This window comes from Brienomyrus brachyistius, chromosome 17, assembly GCF_023856365.1.
Source record: "Brienomyrus brachyistius isolate T26 chromosome 17, BBRACH_0.4, whole genome shotgun sequence".
Taxonomy (NCBI): Eukaryota; Metazoa; Chordata; class Actinopteri; order Osteoglossiformes; family Mormyridae; genus Brienomyrus; species Brienomyrus brachyistius.
Window position 1 is genome coordinate 10,298,874 of NC_064549.1, and position 16,501 is coordinate 10,315,374.

A 16,501-nucleotide genomic window follows, 5' to 3' on the forward strand; every position below is an offset into this window, starting at 1 on the left:
CTCAGTGTCTCCGGAAGGGAAGGAGAGCGAGCAGGTGGACTCGCGTCTGTCAGACGTGGGGGAAATGGACTCATGTCCTGATCCTGACGTAAGAGTGTGTGAGAGATGAAGGGGGGGAGGTGATGCAGGGGGAGCATCATAAGGGAGAACTTTTGGGGGGGGGGGGTGACTTTAATTACCCACAATTACTTTGTCCCCTGTCCCACCCCAAAGGCCACCCTGGGAACATTCTCTCGGTGATGCAGAAGAACAGAAACAAGATAAAAGCAGGAAGGAGGGGAGTGAACAGAAAAAAACTGAGTGTCACTGTGACTGTGGGGGCAGGAGGGTGGTGCTGGTGGTGAGGGGGGGGGGGTGGTTAGTGCTGGGAACCATTTCTCCTCCAGCTCATGCAGGACACATTTTAAAATCATTGCCCTACATAAGTCACAGAGGGAAAGTTAATGATGAGAGAGAATGCTTCAAATATCTTCCCTTTCAAGCTGAAGTAGTTCTGCAGCTCTCTTTGTCAGTGTCTCCAGTATCCCATTGTAGAGATGATGACCACTGAAGGCCAATTCACCACGCATGCACACAATCCCAGGCAGTGCCGCAAGCTTCGCAATACTAACAATGCACAGTTATTCGTACCAGTGCCAGTGCTAGTAGAGATGTACTGAATACATGTACTGGAATCACCCATAAAGTGATGCTTCACTTCCTACTTCCCAGGCTAAAGAATTCGGAGCACCTGCTGAGTCTTCACGCTTCAGAAGGCAGCTCTTAGGTGCTACCTCTAGTTTAGGAGACCGCATGTAAAAAATGACAGGGGAAATGAGGTGTAGACAAGGGAAATGAGGTATAGACAGGGGAAATGTAGTACAGACAGGGGAAATGAGGTATAGACAGGGGAATTGTAGTACAGACAGGGGAAATGAGGTAAGACAGGGGAAATGTAGTACAGACAGGGGAAATGAGGTATAGACAGGGGAAATGTAGTACAGACAGCCTTAAAGGCTAACAAGAAGCCTGCTCTCCCAAGTCCTGTCACTGAATGGTGGGAATATAACTTTTTCAGTCCAAGAAAGTCCAAACTTAGTACTTGGCAGAGTTTGATGGTGTTTTTGCCCCAGGAAACAAACAGACTGCGCTCCAGCAGGAAGCCACATTTTAGACACTGCGTTCTTTCCCATCGTTCAGTCTTTTTTCATCATTATGAAATTATTATTACAGCAAAGTCTTACCTAACTGCTTTTGTTGTTGGTTCAAGCCCAGCCAGTGGTCATAAATCACGATTCCCTCAGAGGCCCCTTTCAAAAGGAGGAAGAGAGAGACGGAAGGACTGGGATGCACGTTTCATCCGAATGCTTACAATACATCACTTCTGGTACATTTTACTTTGTCTAATTCTGCTTCACATCCCTCTATTTATACCTCACCCATCCATCCATCCATCCATCCAACCAACCATCTATCCATTCTTTACCACGTATTCTGGTCCGAATCACAGGGGGCCTGGAGCCCATCCAAGGCTGGGAAACATCCTGGATGGGGTGCCAGTCCATCGCAGGGGTAGACATCACCCATTAATGCAAAATATATGGAACATGAAATGTTTCCCAATAAAGAAACACCATCAAATGAAATTTTAAGATGGGAGAGAGGGCTGGAGGGGTGTATCCAAATGCGGGTGGAGAAATCATCCAAATGCGGGTGGAGTTTGGGTGATGATACACTGGGCAACTTTTTGAGTAATGTTGCTGGGCAATGTTGCTGACCAGTGTTGTTTAGGCACTTTCCCATTAATGCTGGGCAACCAAATTCTATCTGAAAAACATTAATCGACAGTGGCAGACGTTCTGCGATAAACCATTTCCATATGCAGTGCCCTCTGTCTCACCTGGTTGGAAATTGATTCTCTTCACCTACATCTTCTAATAGTTTCTCTCAGCTAGAGGTGGATAGTTCAGGTCCTTAAAGTAAAAATCCTGTAAAAGAATATTTTGTCTCAACCAACCAGTTGAGCATAAAGAGTCACAGTCACAGAGGACTCAACTGGTTGGTTGAAACAAAACCTTGGTCTGGATTTTTACTTTCTGGGCCTGAACTATCTGCCTCTGCTCATGGCCCCGAAGAAACTCCTGCTGTCTGGTGTCGATTCCCCGCTAAAGCCCTTCAGGAGCCCTGGTGCCTAATTTGTTCTCCCGTTTGTCATTTTCATTACTTACTCCCCATTTTGTTAAGCCTGTCTCTTCCTCCACACCTCATTCCCATCCTCTCGACCTATTCGCCATCCTCCATGTATGTCAAACTAGCTTCTGTGATGGGTGATACGAAGAAACCAATACGGGGGGGGGGGGGGGTCCGTTGCTCGTCTTGCCCTTGCCACGTTCCTCCTCTGCATGTGTCTGTGTGTGTCAGACATGCGTATATTATAAAAACCTGATATTTTACCTGGTGGGGACATTTTGTCGGACCCCGTAATGGAAACCTCAATTTTATAAAAGTCTGTGAATGCAATCCAAAAACTAAAATAGCCAAAAGTCTTCTGTTTTGTTTAGTTGCTTATGGTTAAGGTTAGGGCTAGGTGGGGATTAGGGTTTTTCCCATAGAAATTAATAGACAGAATCCGCAAAGATATGAATATAAACATACGTGTGTGTGCGTGTGTGTGTGCGTGCGCGCGAGTGTGTGTGTGTGTCTGTGTGTGTCTGTGTGCTCAAAGGACAAACTGCTGTCCCATCCAAGGTGTCCCTGCCCTGTGCTCTATGCTACCTGGGATCAGTTCCAGGCTCATTATGACTCTGTATTGGATGAGTGGTTAGAAAACGGATGGATGGATGAACTGGGGTTATTTTTTCCATGGAGAACATCACAAATGTTCCAGTCCAAATCTCGTCATGCAATTTTAGGTCCACATACGGAAACAGCTCATGAAAATAAACTTTTGGCCACAGAGCGGTAGCACTTAACCCTAGTCCTGCTCAGTCTATGCAGGACTTTATGAGAAGTCATACTGGTAATTAGTAGGTTAATGACAACCAGACAGCTACACACATTATGACCACCAGAACTGTGATTAAGAAGTTCCTTGGAATTAAATTGTCAGCTGCCACAATAGAAGCGATTTGGGACAAGTTATACTTTACATAGTTATGGAAGCAGAGGTGCTGGTCTGGTACATGGTTCTCCAGAACCAGTCCTAGACATCCAGAACCCAGCATCGCTGCTCAAACACATCTTAATAATTTAATTACCAGGTTTAGTAGGTGCGTTCGAACAAGCAGATGTGCAAACTGTGTTGGATTCTGGCCTTCCAGGACAGGAACTTGGGAACCCTGATCGAGTACAAAGCACAGGGTCAGTATTAATGCTATGGAAAGGCAGTAAACCTGTACTTCATCTCCAGAAAACGTTGATGTGAAAGCGTGAGAGTACAGCGTCTGCTGAAACACCTGTAGCCTTCACCACCAAGACGATGACAGAAGACAGTGTGTGAGTATTGAGCTGGGCTTTCTAGATCCAAGGTTGGTTGATTACAGGAATGTTCTAGACAACTCTGGCCTCGCGGTTTTCCCCCGTGTCACGGGCGAGGTTCGGACCACGAGGATTTCTGCTTGAGGGCGGTATCTCCGACTCTCATTAGTTAGATCCCCTCCTGTGTTTAGTCTGGGGAGGGGCCCCTGGGCTTTCATGTAGATGAAAGCATCCTGATACATCTCTCAGTAATTAGAGCCCATATATCACCGCTTCCTGTCTAGACTAAACCAGTACCACACACCCAACCACCTTGCGAAGGATGCCCAGCTCTTCATGGTCTCCCCAGACACTCATTGTCATTTCCTTATTCGTCCCTGTAAGCCATACTTGTTGACACATTCAGCTACTGGGTATCATTCCAATAAGAGCAAAGAAACCTCCCAGTGTGAAAACCATGCATCCCACATAAGGGAACGACGTCACACATTTCCATTGTCCAGTCGTTCACCAGACAGGAATCTGAGCATCTGGAGATATTTCATTACATACATGTCAAAAAAAAGTAATATGTAGCGATCGTGAGCGTAAAGATTTCATACAGTGTTTAACAACATATCATACAGTGTTTTTTCCCAATCATGCATTTATTTACTTTTCAGTTACCAGTATTTCGTTAGTTACAGTACTTATTTGTTTACTTAGGGATTAAGCAACAGTAGTTATTTGCTTACTTATTCATACCATATTCATATTCGACATACAATATTTTCCGCTCACACTGGGTTCATCGAAACGTAACCCCATCGTAAGTCGAGAAGCACCTGTGATGAAATCCTCGTCAGTTACTCTATCAGCAAGTTACATCTTCAGAATTTTCTTTCTTCCTTCCAAAGACACAAAAATTTCATTATAAAATAATTAGCATGTAATTAAATGATAAACAGAAGTAACCATTTTTCCCATTAGAAATTACATTCATTGGCAATAACAATGAAAAACTAGGAAAGTTATAAACTATATTCTAATGGTTTGTTGAAAGAACAGATCACCTGCATGTCACCATCTTATATTCCTGGATATGTTATGAAATCTAAACAGTAAACAACAGTACATATTTTTCATAGATAACCCTTTAGTGTTATTTCCTAAAATGAGCTTGCTTTCTGTAAAACGTTGGATCACCCTTTCGTTATGACTTAATGCCAAAGCACATGGACCTATGGGTAGATCTAGCCCCTTGGTTGAGCTTTCCAACCACCTGCACCTACTACCTCAAACTTGCTCCTGAATATTTACCCATGATTCCCGAGCGACACAGAATGAACTCTGCCATCTGATAGGACAGCGCATTCTGGTGAAAACAAATAGACAATCATCCAACAGATACAAGGCTTATAAAAGAGGGAAGTGTGACAGGTTGGCTCAGGAGCGTTTCCAAGCCGTTGTCTCGACGTCTCGATTTAAACAGGAAGAAGGATGTCGAACATCAGAACATTCAGCCTTTTATCTCATTTTTTGTCTTGCCAGGTTCCTGGGCAAGCATTTTTCCTCACAGAACCAAATGGGTCCGTTATCTATAGCATGGGAACAGGTTCCTTACTTATCATCAGCGACACTCAGCAAGACGAAATGCACGGCATTGCCCCATTCCACAATGGGCCACAAACACTCCTGTACCATTACAATCCCTGGAGTGACTCCAACATTCCCCAGTGGACAAAACAAATATGGAAGTGGCCAGTGACTCAGTCCCCCCTTTGTCGACACCACAATGGGCACCGTCCAGTAAACACTCCCCAGCCTGGACCCCCCTTTTTCCCCGTAGAAACAAAACAGAGCCGCGGGTCGGGAACCGAACCAAGTATCCAGGCCGGGTCTGAGAGAGCCCAACACTAATGGGTCTGTATGTAAAGAAAATAAACATGGATTCTTTAACTTTAAATACCTCACGCTAGTCACAAGTTGGAGATCTGTGGGCAAAAACAGACACTTTGTAACAAAACTTCTGCTGGGCTCCAATGAAAATGAATAATTCCTTAGTGTGGATTCGTCCGTCGGATCAAACTGAAATTCATGACTTATTGGCCCAAAATTCGGCCTCCTGTTTAGGTTGGTCCCCAGAAAGAAATATTAGCGGCTAGACCTCAACCAGAAACAACATTTGACCCGCAGTGGTTCTTAAACCAAGGTGACGATGAGCATTATCCTGCATGCGAATTCACGTGGAGCAGACAATATGTCGCGACATACGCTGGGTTCTTCACTCAGAGGTGCCGAATTCTCTATGCAGCAACATGATTACGAACTTACGTTCAGGTACAGAGAGAAGATTACAGATGGAGGAGGACAGATGAAAGAAGGTTCAAGTGAAAAGCATGAGATTCTCTCCCAACGGAGCACATCAATCTTGTCTATGCTGCAGTCTGTCATTGTGCCTAAGTAAAGGAACGCTTTCAGGGCTGTTTGTTTTAGTTGCATTTCAAAATACGCAGAAATGTCTATTAGATCAGAGGGCAGCATTCCGCATCCTCTCTGTTCTACATGTGTCAGGGTAAATGAGCTAAACTTAATTTGATTTTCCTTCAACGTAATTAGACTTGGAGGAGGACACACCCGCGATGCATTAACCACCCTTAATTTCCCCGATTTAATTAGAGACGCTTGATGATAAACCTGATCTTTCACTCTATAATCACTTTCCCTCTGAAAGCAAGCTGTATAGAGAAAATAGCAAAGTATTGCCATGGCAGCCAAATACCTGGAGAACTTCTAACTTGGTATGACCTAGAATTGCAAGAGTGGAGCACTGAAGTTAATGACAACCAAGCCAGACGTCCAACCGATTCCATCCGAAGAGTCGGCAACGAGCAATTTTCAGCAATAGAGGTTTGCCGACAGCACGTCGAAATTCGTACCCGCTTGCGTGAAGGCAAACGTCTCACCAAGAAGCGCCGTCGTTACGCACTGAAGGAGAGGATGTGTGGAAAGACGGCGATTCGGGTGCCAGGAGGTGCCGGTGTTGAAAGATTAAAAAGCAATATGGCAGAGGAACACACATGAGTCTCTCTGTAACGTCTGGCTCGCCATTGAGAAGTCTGTCTGCAGCCGGTCCCTCACACCTCCAACCAGCCCAGCAGTCAGCAATGGACAGTGGTGATGGAGACGCTGATGAGCTGCAAGCTTTAACCTTTGAGGAACGCAGATTTCATTCAGCAGCAGAGCTGTGCGCCGTCCAGCGGCACGTGACGCATCTTGAACATGTGTCCAAGGCCAGAAAGTGCAACACTCTTTCGCATCCAGTTTATTTTTATATGTCACAGAAAAATGATTTAGCTCCGTACAAGAAAAAAAAAAGCTTTATTAAACATTTAAGCACAACTAAGACTAAGCCCAAGTAGGAACACCTTCACAAAAAAATGTACATTGAGATAGACCTGCATATATATTTTTGCAGGCCATCGCAGACATTTTTCCCAGCACTTGACGGGAAGCAAGAGGTCCACAAACAGGAAGGCGAGGAATGTGCTTCCTTTCAGCTGATAGTGAGCAGGCCAGATCTCCTGTACCAGTGTGGCGAATTGCAGCCACGTACATATACTTTCAAAAATAATTAAGGGAAGACAAACACTGAGGGGAAGATACAGGAATCCTTCCACAGAAGTTCCCACAAAAACCAGCTGATCCATTACTGTAACTTAGATATCAATTAAAACTGATAATAGTGGATCCTTTAAGCATTTGCACTGAGGGAACTACACTTCTATTGCTACCCACTAGTGAATCAATGCTAGTACTGAAGTTAAATATATTTTATTTTATTGTCCAGGAGCTTTGAATAAGGTAACCATCAATCAAAATGCTTTACAATGTCCATCTTTGGATTGTCCTATAAACGGGCCTTTATACCGAGAAAAAGATCCCAAACGTCTCGCAAACCATCTTCAGCAGATTTCCATCAACACCACCATCATGCCTAAGAACTTAAGCATACCATGAGCCCCCAGGAAATTGACTTACAAGGTCTGCTTCAAAAGGAGATCCTATTTTACAACACGGCCAATTTCTGTCTTTCGAGAATTCTGTATAAAATTACCAACTCATAATTCTGCAAGAGCCGAGTTTCAATAAACTTAATATAAGCAAAGAAATTTATCAGTAGAAGCTGAAAATATGTCAGATGAAATGACACTAATCATTATTGCAATGGGCTATTTACCATTTCAAAGCAAACCTTGTACAAAAACATTCTAAGTAAAGGCCATTTACCATCAATCACAAGAACACCTCAGGTACCAGTCTATGAGCTCACATTACCAAGGATTTATCTGAAAATAAATACACTACATATTTGAACAAGTCCATAAATCATATGCTAATATGTTTACAATGTTAATGTATATTCTCATAGCACCTCAAACCCCCAATGATATCAGAGCATACTGAAGGATCTAAGTGACAGAATTGGAAATGAAAATGGAATGGTAATTTACTTATAGTAGCAGGAAAAAAAACGGTTTTCCAGACAATTATATATGAAATCCACCTGTAGTCATTTCCTCTATTTCCAGAAGAATCACTGGAGATTGAAATGTTCTGTTCTTCTTTTAAGTCTTCGCCCATACACTTTAATCTGCGAGACACTCGCAACATCGCCCTCTGGTGGCATTAAGTAGAAATTGGAAAAAGGGCGTACAGCACAGCAAAGTTGCATTAAGTGTTCTTCAGGTAAAAATGTCACTCAGCGATTCAGAATTGATAGCTCTTTGTATCATAGCTCTTTTATTTTTCCTCATATACTGAAGATATTTGTAAGTGTGTTCAGGAAAAACCGTTAACATTCACAATCCGTTAATCAACAGGAGGTTAGTTCACCAGCACTAATCTCAGATGTCAAAGCTGTACGTAATGATATCTGGGCAACGTAGCAATGCCTCTTTTTGTACTCCGATCGGAGTCTGTAAATCCGAAACTTGGAAGTTGAGCACGTCGATATCCGAGGCACCGAATTTCGCCTCTACCTGAACCTTCTCGTACATGCTGAAGCGCACCGGTCTGCCACACATGGCCAGCAGGCTTCGCAGGAAGCGCTCCCTCAGGAGCGAGCGTGCACGCTGCTCGTCTCGCAGCACGGCACCGTGCGCGTCCGCCGCAGAAGAGGCCGACACGGTGGCGGGACACAGGGCCAGGAACCGAGGAGAGTTCGGGTCGAAGCCGCGACTGTTGGGATCCGGCCCCCGCGGCAAACGCAAAACAGACACTGGCGTTTTCATGCTTGCATACGGGGCGTCATGAAATGTATTATGCGCACCTGTAACTGAGAAAAAGAAACAGTTGTAAACACGTGAATTTCACACCAGAATCAATAATCACTTGAGATCTTCCTAGTGAAATACCCATTCACCTTAACACCTAGACAGTTGCTAGCGAGCTGAAATCAAAAACCCTGCGGTGGATATCGTTTTAGTTCAAAGCGAGTGGCGTATGTAAGCAAATAAGGGGCAAATGCTTAACCAATTTTACCTCTTTCAAGTTCCGTTTCATGCCTTACAAACTCATCTATTCCCACGCTTCTGTTCGGTTCTGCGGTTTTTAGTGTAAAGGCAGAGGAAATGTGTTTACTGCCACCTAGCGTCCTGGAATGTAAATTTACAGTAAAACGTGGTTGGGTCATCAGAGCACCAGCAAAGTAATGTCACTGTGATCCCAACCAAAACGCAAGAAAGGCGCGAGTCCAGATCAGTTAAACAGACTGTTTTCATTGAAGAAGCTAACAAATACATCCTCATCCTTTAGTCTAACATTTGAGACAATGGCAGATCAAGGGACTATCACCTATTTCTCAGACAGACTGTGTAAATCCTAACTGTCTGTGTTATTTAGCAGCTTCCAAATTGTACATCCCAAATGGTGTACGATTTAGACAGCAGGGTCACCCAGTCCCTGGAGCAACTGGAGTTAAGGGCCTAGCTACAAGAACCACTGGCCATCACTGTTCTAAATTGCAAAGTCACACAATACCCCAGTTATTGAACACCGATCTTTTCATTCATCTTTTTCTTAGAATTCCAATTATTGATTGTGATAACAAACGTCACACCTTCATGGCGGTTTTTAAACAATGAAAAATAAAAGTAAAAAATAAAATCAATGCATTTTAATTATCATATATAACATTTTCAGTTATTGTACTTTACTTTTGTAACCTTGGCTTACAGGATTGTTTACTGTGACATAGTGATTATATAGTGAACGTATAGCAATTCTGTAACGTGTTTCATTTATTATTTACACTCTTTTATTTTGTATTATGCATATTTCAAAATTTAAATGTGCATTTAAATGGAAATGTGTTGTCTGTACCTAGCTGGAAATCTCGGTTTCCTACGATATGCGGAGTCCCCAAGTTATGTTAATTGTTTCGTAGGTTCCACCCCGTGAAAGGCAGAAACAGCCAATAGCAGCCTGTACGCTTTGCATTCTTTCGCAAAGCATTACATCCAGAAACATTTTTTTCACCTAAATGTGGAAATGGTCGAACATTTTCGGCACAGTTATATCAAGAGCTTTATCAATATCGATGTATTATTGTAATATTACGACTATATGTTTTAATCAGCAACGTTATCAACCGTGAAAGGAAAAAGTATTTACTTACAGAGCTATATATTAGCTTGGAGTTACCTTCCAATAATGCCCGGATGATCCTCGGTGGTCCGGGGTGCAGGCTTCAAACCTGTAGCTGCCTAGCGGCAGAGTGGTTCAATTCCACCTTTCGGGCGAGATATTCCCTTTAACAAATTACATAAAAGCGAAATAATAGGTGGTTTATTCGTGTTATTTCATCGACTAAAGCAGAGTTTCGCCCTTTATTTTATTTTATGGCAGGTACATGCTGCTAAACCCATTAAACCTTCACAGCATTTGCGTAATATAGTGCTGCACAATAATAGGAAATTCTCGACTGGCAGTGTGTGAATAACCAATGGCGGCGCTCACCGCGAAACAGCGACGTAAAGACTGATCACGTGAGCGCTTCGGCCGTCGCGGAAATATGACCGCGTGCCCTTGGCTGAGAGGCGACGTCACCGGAAGTTGTCTTGTGTCGTTTTATTTCATCGACTTGCCCATGTGCCGTTGGTAAGTTTCTTTATATTTAGTTAAAATCGATTAGTTGAAATTTTACAGCCATGTAGCATAGTTTGCACAATGCCCTAACGGGGTTCGGTCATCTGTGTTGACGCGTCAGGCTATGCAAACACTAAATAATGCTATACCCTGCATTACATTTAATGTAAACGTGTGAGATCCGGCCTAATTCGGTGTATTGTTTTATTTTCCAGAGTGAACCTCGTTGCCTTTCCAAGGATGCCCCTGCACAAGTACGCACCTCGGCTATGGGAAACGTTAAAACTTAAGAAGGGGATACATGCACGCTTACCCGAGCACTATCTGCGCTCTCTGCAGGAGACAAGGTCTCCTACGCCAGTTCACTGGAAACCCCTAGGGGTTAAATACAGACTGAATCCCAAAACTGGTATCCGAGAACGTGTGCAAGACGTACCAGTAGAGGTCTACTACCCCCCCGAGTCACAGAATGGTCTGTGGGGAGGAGAAGGGTGGGTGTCAGGGTACAAGTATGCCAACAACGATAAGGTGGGTCTGCACAGTCTGGCGATCTGTCCTCCACACATGGATGATATGAGCAGAGCGGTACTGTTAAAAGTGGCAAATGTTTATCTGATGGTATATTGTGTTTTTTTTTAACAGCTCTCCACTCGATTGAAGAAATGCTGGAGGCCTCAGTTGTTTGACAGAAACCTATACAGTGAAATCTTGGACCACAAGTTTCAAATCACAGTTACTATGCGCACCCTGGACCTTATTGACGCAAGCTATGGCTTTGACTTCTATATTCTCAAGGTGGCGGTTTCCTAAAAATGTTACAAAAGTCACTGCATGATATGGGCCATATTTAATAGGATGCTGCACCTGTTTCATGCTTATGCGCATCGTATTTTATCTAGTGTTTCTTGCGGTAATATACTGTATTGGTCTCGGTCTTGGTCTTCTGTTGTCTTTCTGTATTAGTATTGACAGTTCATGTTTTTGCTCCACATTCCTGGGAACTGGGAGGGAGCAAAAACATGGACTGACTGGGGCCCCCGAGGACCAGTTTGGGAAAAACCTGTGGACGGGGTTGGGAATCACTGGTATAGAACATCCAGCGGTTTACTCCTCTCCCCTGTGTTTTGTGTTCAGACCCCAAAAGTTGACCTGAACTCCAAGCTTGGTATGGACCTGAAGAGGGCAATGCTACTCCGCCTGGCCCGCAAAGACACAGAACTCTACCCCGAAGACCCAGTTCGCAGAGAGAGGATCTACAACAAGTACAAGGTGGGCTGCCGTAACTGTAGCTTTAAGATGGGTATGTAGTATTTTCACAACCTACTACTTAGCTAGGGGGCTTGTTGGTCTGAATCGCACGGTAATGTTAAGGGAGCAGTTTATTGTATGGCAGTGGTGATCAGATGTTCCGCTGGCAATACATTATACTTTTTGGCTTTTGTTTATACTGAGCATCTGATTCATTAATAGTTTGACCAAGTTGTTCATTGACAGTTATTTAGAACCAACTTAAACTTTTAGTTCATTTGTTTGTTTTTAATTGGTGAAAATTGTATATGGTCGAGAATTGATTAGAGCATATTTACTAGTATCTTTTTTTAAATTGCGCGTAAAATTTTCCCTTTATTTCGCCATATGATAGGTTTTATATTCATGAAACAAATCGTAAATTTTATATCCACCCTTTAAGCCAAAATGCAGGGAAAATCATGCCAGTATAATCTTAAAAATGAAAAAATAAGTTGAAACAAGCAGAATTAAGACCCCCAACCGGAACAAAAATGGCATTCAAAGTGTTTTACCACTGAAGAGCATCTCTTTCAAGAGTGTTATGATATGGATGGGACAGTTTACACTGTTCATTTGGAATCCCGTGGCTCTTACTAAATGCATGTTAATCCTGTTGCACTGGCAAAATGTTCATTCAAGCCTGTGAAATTTCTGACATCTCGCCCTCAACATAAGTAGCAGTTCGTGGTCCCTGAGGAGGAGGCTGAGTGGGTCGGTCTGACTTTGGAGGAGGCCGTGGAGAAGCAGCGGCTTCTGGAACACAAGGTAATGGATAGAGGAGTGAAGCAACCAGGAACAGGCTGTGTTTTAAGAGCGCACTGCGATGCAGTGACTGCGATGCAGTGACTGCATTGTGTGTTTCCGTATCTCCTCACAGGAACCAACACCGCTGTTCCTCAAGTGTGTGGATGATATTGTGCATGAATTTTCTGTTCAGAAGCTGTCTGAACCTAAGGTGGTTGAGAAGTAATAAAGGCCCGGGACAGTGTGGCTAGGTCATCCAGCAAGGAATCTTCATTTCTTCTTTTGGTCCACCATTTACAGCTGAATTTACTGGCACATGCCATTGAACATTTCTTCAATGGATCTTTTATTTATATAAAACAAATAAACTGCTTCTCATTCTGTCAGTGGCTAAGTGCCTAATGCTTTGTGATGCTGAAACCGTCTTGGGATGTGGTGATTCAAAATCATCAAGCCTATTGGGACACTGACCACTTTTAAAGTTGTATTTTTTTTTTAGTTAAATGAACACCATTCGTGAAGGTTATGAGTGCTGACTGTTGTCTGTCTTTTTGTTCCGTGCCGTTCTGATACCGATGTTCTGTCCACCACCACCTGTACATTCAGTGTGGGTTTGGTTTAAACCAGTTCATTCAAAAGTTTGACCCTAAACCGACCCATAAAGTCTATTGTTACAATGAAATTGTTCAAATAATTCTAAATTAAAAAAAATATATTGTAGTTGTACAGTGTAGATGTTTATGTAATTTTAATCCTTACTGCAGCAAGAAAGTAAATTTGACAGATATTTCACCTGTGTTTCTCCAGTAAATTTCATTGGTTTCGAGTGGGTGCTCAGGATTTGCTAATTAAAGAATTTTAAACTCATGACTGCCTAACATAATTGGCAACAAGGTCTTTCAGATGTTAACCAGATTGATCAATCTAGTGGACTAACCACTAATTATCTGTAGTATTTACTGTGACTCATCTTCAGCCATGACTTCTCCCTAAATATAATTTCATAGTAGGCTGTTTTTCTTATTCGAAAGTTATGTAAATGAAGCCAGGGACCTCACGTTTGCCAAGCGAGGAGCATTTCATTTAGGCAGAGGTGTGTGATCTTTAATTGTGGCACTTTTCACGAGTCTGAAGACAGGAGGAGGCTGGAGTGAAGATACAGTGATGATGAGAGGCACGATGAAATGTGCCTCACATATCGAAGTTATAGTTTATAGTAATTATGATTCCAGGTAGGAGGGCAGGAGGTAGAAAGGGGCTTTATTTTTGGTGTAGGAGTAAAGACATCCACAAAAACAACAGCCATTAAAATGTCAGGGAATCCATTGCGTGTAAAACCAACTGCCTGCGAGCAGTTTATTGTCTCATACTACAAAGGATGTCTGTGGGTCATTCATATGTCACTGCTGTGATATAATAAGTGTGTCTCAAAATGTATGCTAAGAGGAAGTTAACCTCATAAAATGGTTTGTTATCTTTAAAATGAGACTTTCCGTCAAAAACGTCAAAAAAATATCTTCAGTTTTAGGGGAACAATAAACGGATTGTTGTATCATGCCCACCTTCAAGCCCATCCTTATCAAGGGGGAGAAAAAGTAGAAAGTAAATAGAAATAGCAAATATGCAAATGTTTGCTTTTTGTTTTGACCCCTGGGAGTGTGTTTTGCTTTCTCTCTTTGGCCTTTGATCTTGTGGATTGTGGTTACCTTTGCCACGCTGGGAACTCCCTTAGGTATATTAAAGATACAAAGCACCTTATTGGCTCTCAAACTGCGGGGGAATACCAGCCAAGGGCATCAGTGAGTATCTGTAGTGCAGGTCCCTGTCTAAGTCCTGGAATTACCCTGATTATTAATGTCACAACATGGTACATAAACACGTTCAACTGTCATAAAGAAGACATACGATTTCATAAACCTTCCTGGAAACCATTTAATTTCAAGTCATACTCAGAGATATTCATCGTTGTTTTTGAGCGTTTGTGGTCAGGTTATTTCACAGATAAACGTCATATTATTTTGATTCAGCTAAGACGTTATCAGTGATGTTATTACCTAAAGAAGACAGTTTCACATTTTTATTAGGTAATAGTTACATTGCCTGGCCAAAAAAAAAAAGTCATCTATTGAATTTAAATCAGCAAGTATTTAGCCAGTGATTGGATCATTATTGCAGCTCAGCAACATTATGCAGCAATAAAGTGAGGTCAGCTGAGTACCTGAATCTACTGACTGGGCAGGTTATCCCATCAAAGGATTTTTTTCTTTTTAATGTCACGGGCATATTCCAGGACAATAATGCCAAGATTCATTAAGCTCAAATTGTTAGATTGGTTCGGGAACCGTGAACAGTCATTTTCACACACAAATTGGCCACCACTGAGTTTTAACCTTAAACCCACTGAAAGTCTTTGAGATATGCTGGGGAAGACTTTACGGAGTGATTCAGCTCCTACCATCAATGCAAGATCTCGACGAGAAATTAATGCAAATCTGGATGTAAAAAAACATGCTGCGATGTTGCATGAGGAAGTGGAAACAATGTGTTGGTGAACGTGCACCATAATCAGAGCTGTTTCTCCCATAGTTGGCTGCTTCAGGTATATCAGCCTCGGTATAACTGGCTTCAGTTGTATCTCTGTAGAGGAAATGCAGTTTGAAGGCTACCCACAAGATAAGAGTTTTCATTTGCAAATAAGAGAAGCACGTTAGAGATGCCGCTGAATTCTTTTCACTTCCATATTATGTCCTACATTTATGGCCGATGAGGGCACTCAATCCGGCAAAGTTATCACTGCCGAGCATGGGGGTTATATGCATAGGACATAGGTGAAGCTGCAAATAAGTATTGATAGTTCCTGTTCGGTTGTTATCTGTTGCTGAGTTCCTGGTGTCTGAGTACAATAAACTTGTTCTTATTAATATCCTTATTAAAGCACAAAGTTCAAGAATGTCTAATCCATCCGAATCTTCGACTGGTGCTTTTTTCGGAGCATGGAGGTTATCTGTGAGGGTCCTTCAGCACCCAGATCAGCCTGATTATGGTTTTGGGGTAAAAATTGTTCTAGAGTCTTGTAGTGTGGTCTCCAACTGTTCTGAACCTTCTGACCTTCTGCCTGTTGGCAGCTTCGGGTGCTGTAAAGGACAGGGGGGGATGAACGATTCCAAGAGCCAATGAGTAACACGTACCCTAAAAAATTTGGAACATAATTGGATTGGCCTGGGTTGGGGTCCAATATGATATGATGTCATGGGGCCCAAAGTCTCCATCAGTGCCTCCGATGGCCATAGTTCAAATAAATGTTCAGGGTGTGATGCGTCACCATCATTCCTGTTATGGATCCAATACTACTGCAGCTCAACTTAAAGAATATGGCATTTTCATGAAAGTTTTTATTATGCGAGAGTTTTTAAGGTAAATGCAGGTGATCTCAGGGTCTTGTAGCAATAATAGCTGGGAGAACAACTGATTGAACATGGAAGTGTGTTTTCAGACAGAAAGTCCCTATCATAAGAAGTGTGATGTTTGGTAAATGCGCTTATTTACATGCAGTAAAGATGATCTATGGTACGAAACCACACATTATGTATCGGCAGCACATACGCAGCTCCAGTCCCTGACCAGACTTCAGTTTGTTTTATTGCTTCGGCTGTTTTTTTTAATACCACAAATTGGAGCACGTGCCCCTGTTCTCAGAACTCACCTCAGATCTATTCAAAGCAACATTCATGAAACAGAAACCATCTGATTTCCAGGAAAGGATTCTGCCAGGTGCATTGGTCAGGCCTTCATGCCTGGTTTTCCTTCACAGTCCTTCGACTGGTCATCAGAGTGGAGCAATAAGTCGTTTTTGTTGCATGTATTCATTGTGCTGTTTATTTAC

The 16,501-nt window shown here is 42.6% G+C and overlaps 2 protein-coding genes and 1 non-coding gene across 7 annotated transcripts; 2 read left to right on the plus strand and 1 right to left on the minus strand.

Moving 5' to 3' along the window:
- Window positions 1–6,797: 6,797 nt before the first annotated feature.
- Window positions 6,798–10,408, minus strand: gemin7 (gem (nuclear organelle) associated protein 7). 5 transcript variants are annotated; one of them, XM_048981319.1, is made up of 2 exons: window positions 10,115–10,408; window positions 6,798–8,773 (listed from the first exon to the last, which is right to left on the minus strand). In XM_048981319.1, exon 2 carries the CDS (start codon window positions 8,727–8,729, stop codon window positions 8,343–8,345), a length of 387 nt encoding a protein of 128 aa, XP_048837276.1. In that variant the 5' UTR covers window positions 8,730–8,773; window positions 10,115–10,408; the 3' UTR covers window positions 6,798–8,342. The 5 variants fall into 5 exon arrangements, with proteins under 5 accessions (XP_048837276.1, XP_048837275.1, XP_048837274.1 ...); XM_048981318.1 differs by lacking the exon at window positions 10,115–10,408 and adding an exon at window positions 8,980–9,143 and having other exon boundaries at window positions 6,798–8,767; XM_048981317.1 differs by lacking the exon at window positions 10,115–10,408 and adding an exon at window positions 8,980–9,137.
- Window positions 10,152–10,238, plus strand: trnastop-uca (transfer RNA opal suppressor (anticodon UCA)). Its single transcript has one exon. It is a non-coding gene; the product is annotated as a tRNA-Sec (tRNA).
- A 42-nt stretch (window positions 10,409–10,450) lies between the features above and the next one.
- Window positions 10,451–13,410, plus strand: mrpl28 (mitochondrial ribosomal protein L28). Its single transcript, XM_048981316.1, has 6 exons — window positions 10,451–10,596; window positions 10,800–11,112; window positions 11,227–11,379; window positions 11,719–11,853; window positions 12,553–12,639; window positions 12,752–13,410. Exons 2-6 carry the CDS (start codon window positions 10,825–10,827, stop codon window positions 12,842–12,844), a joined length of 756 nt encoding a protein of 251 aa, XP_048837273.1. The 5' UTR covers window positions 10,451–10,596; window positions 10,800–10,824; the 3' UTR covers window positions 12,845–13,410.
- Window positions 13,411–16,501: the final 3,091 nt, after the last annotated feature.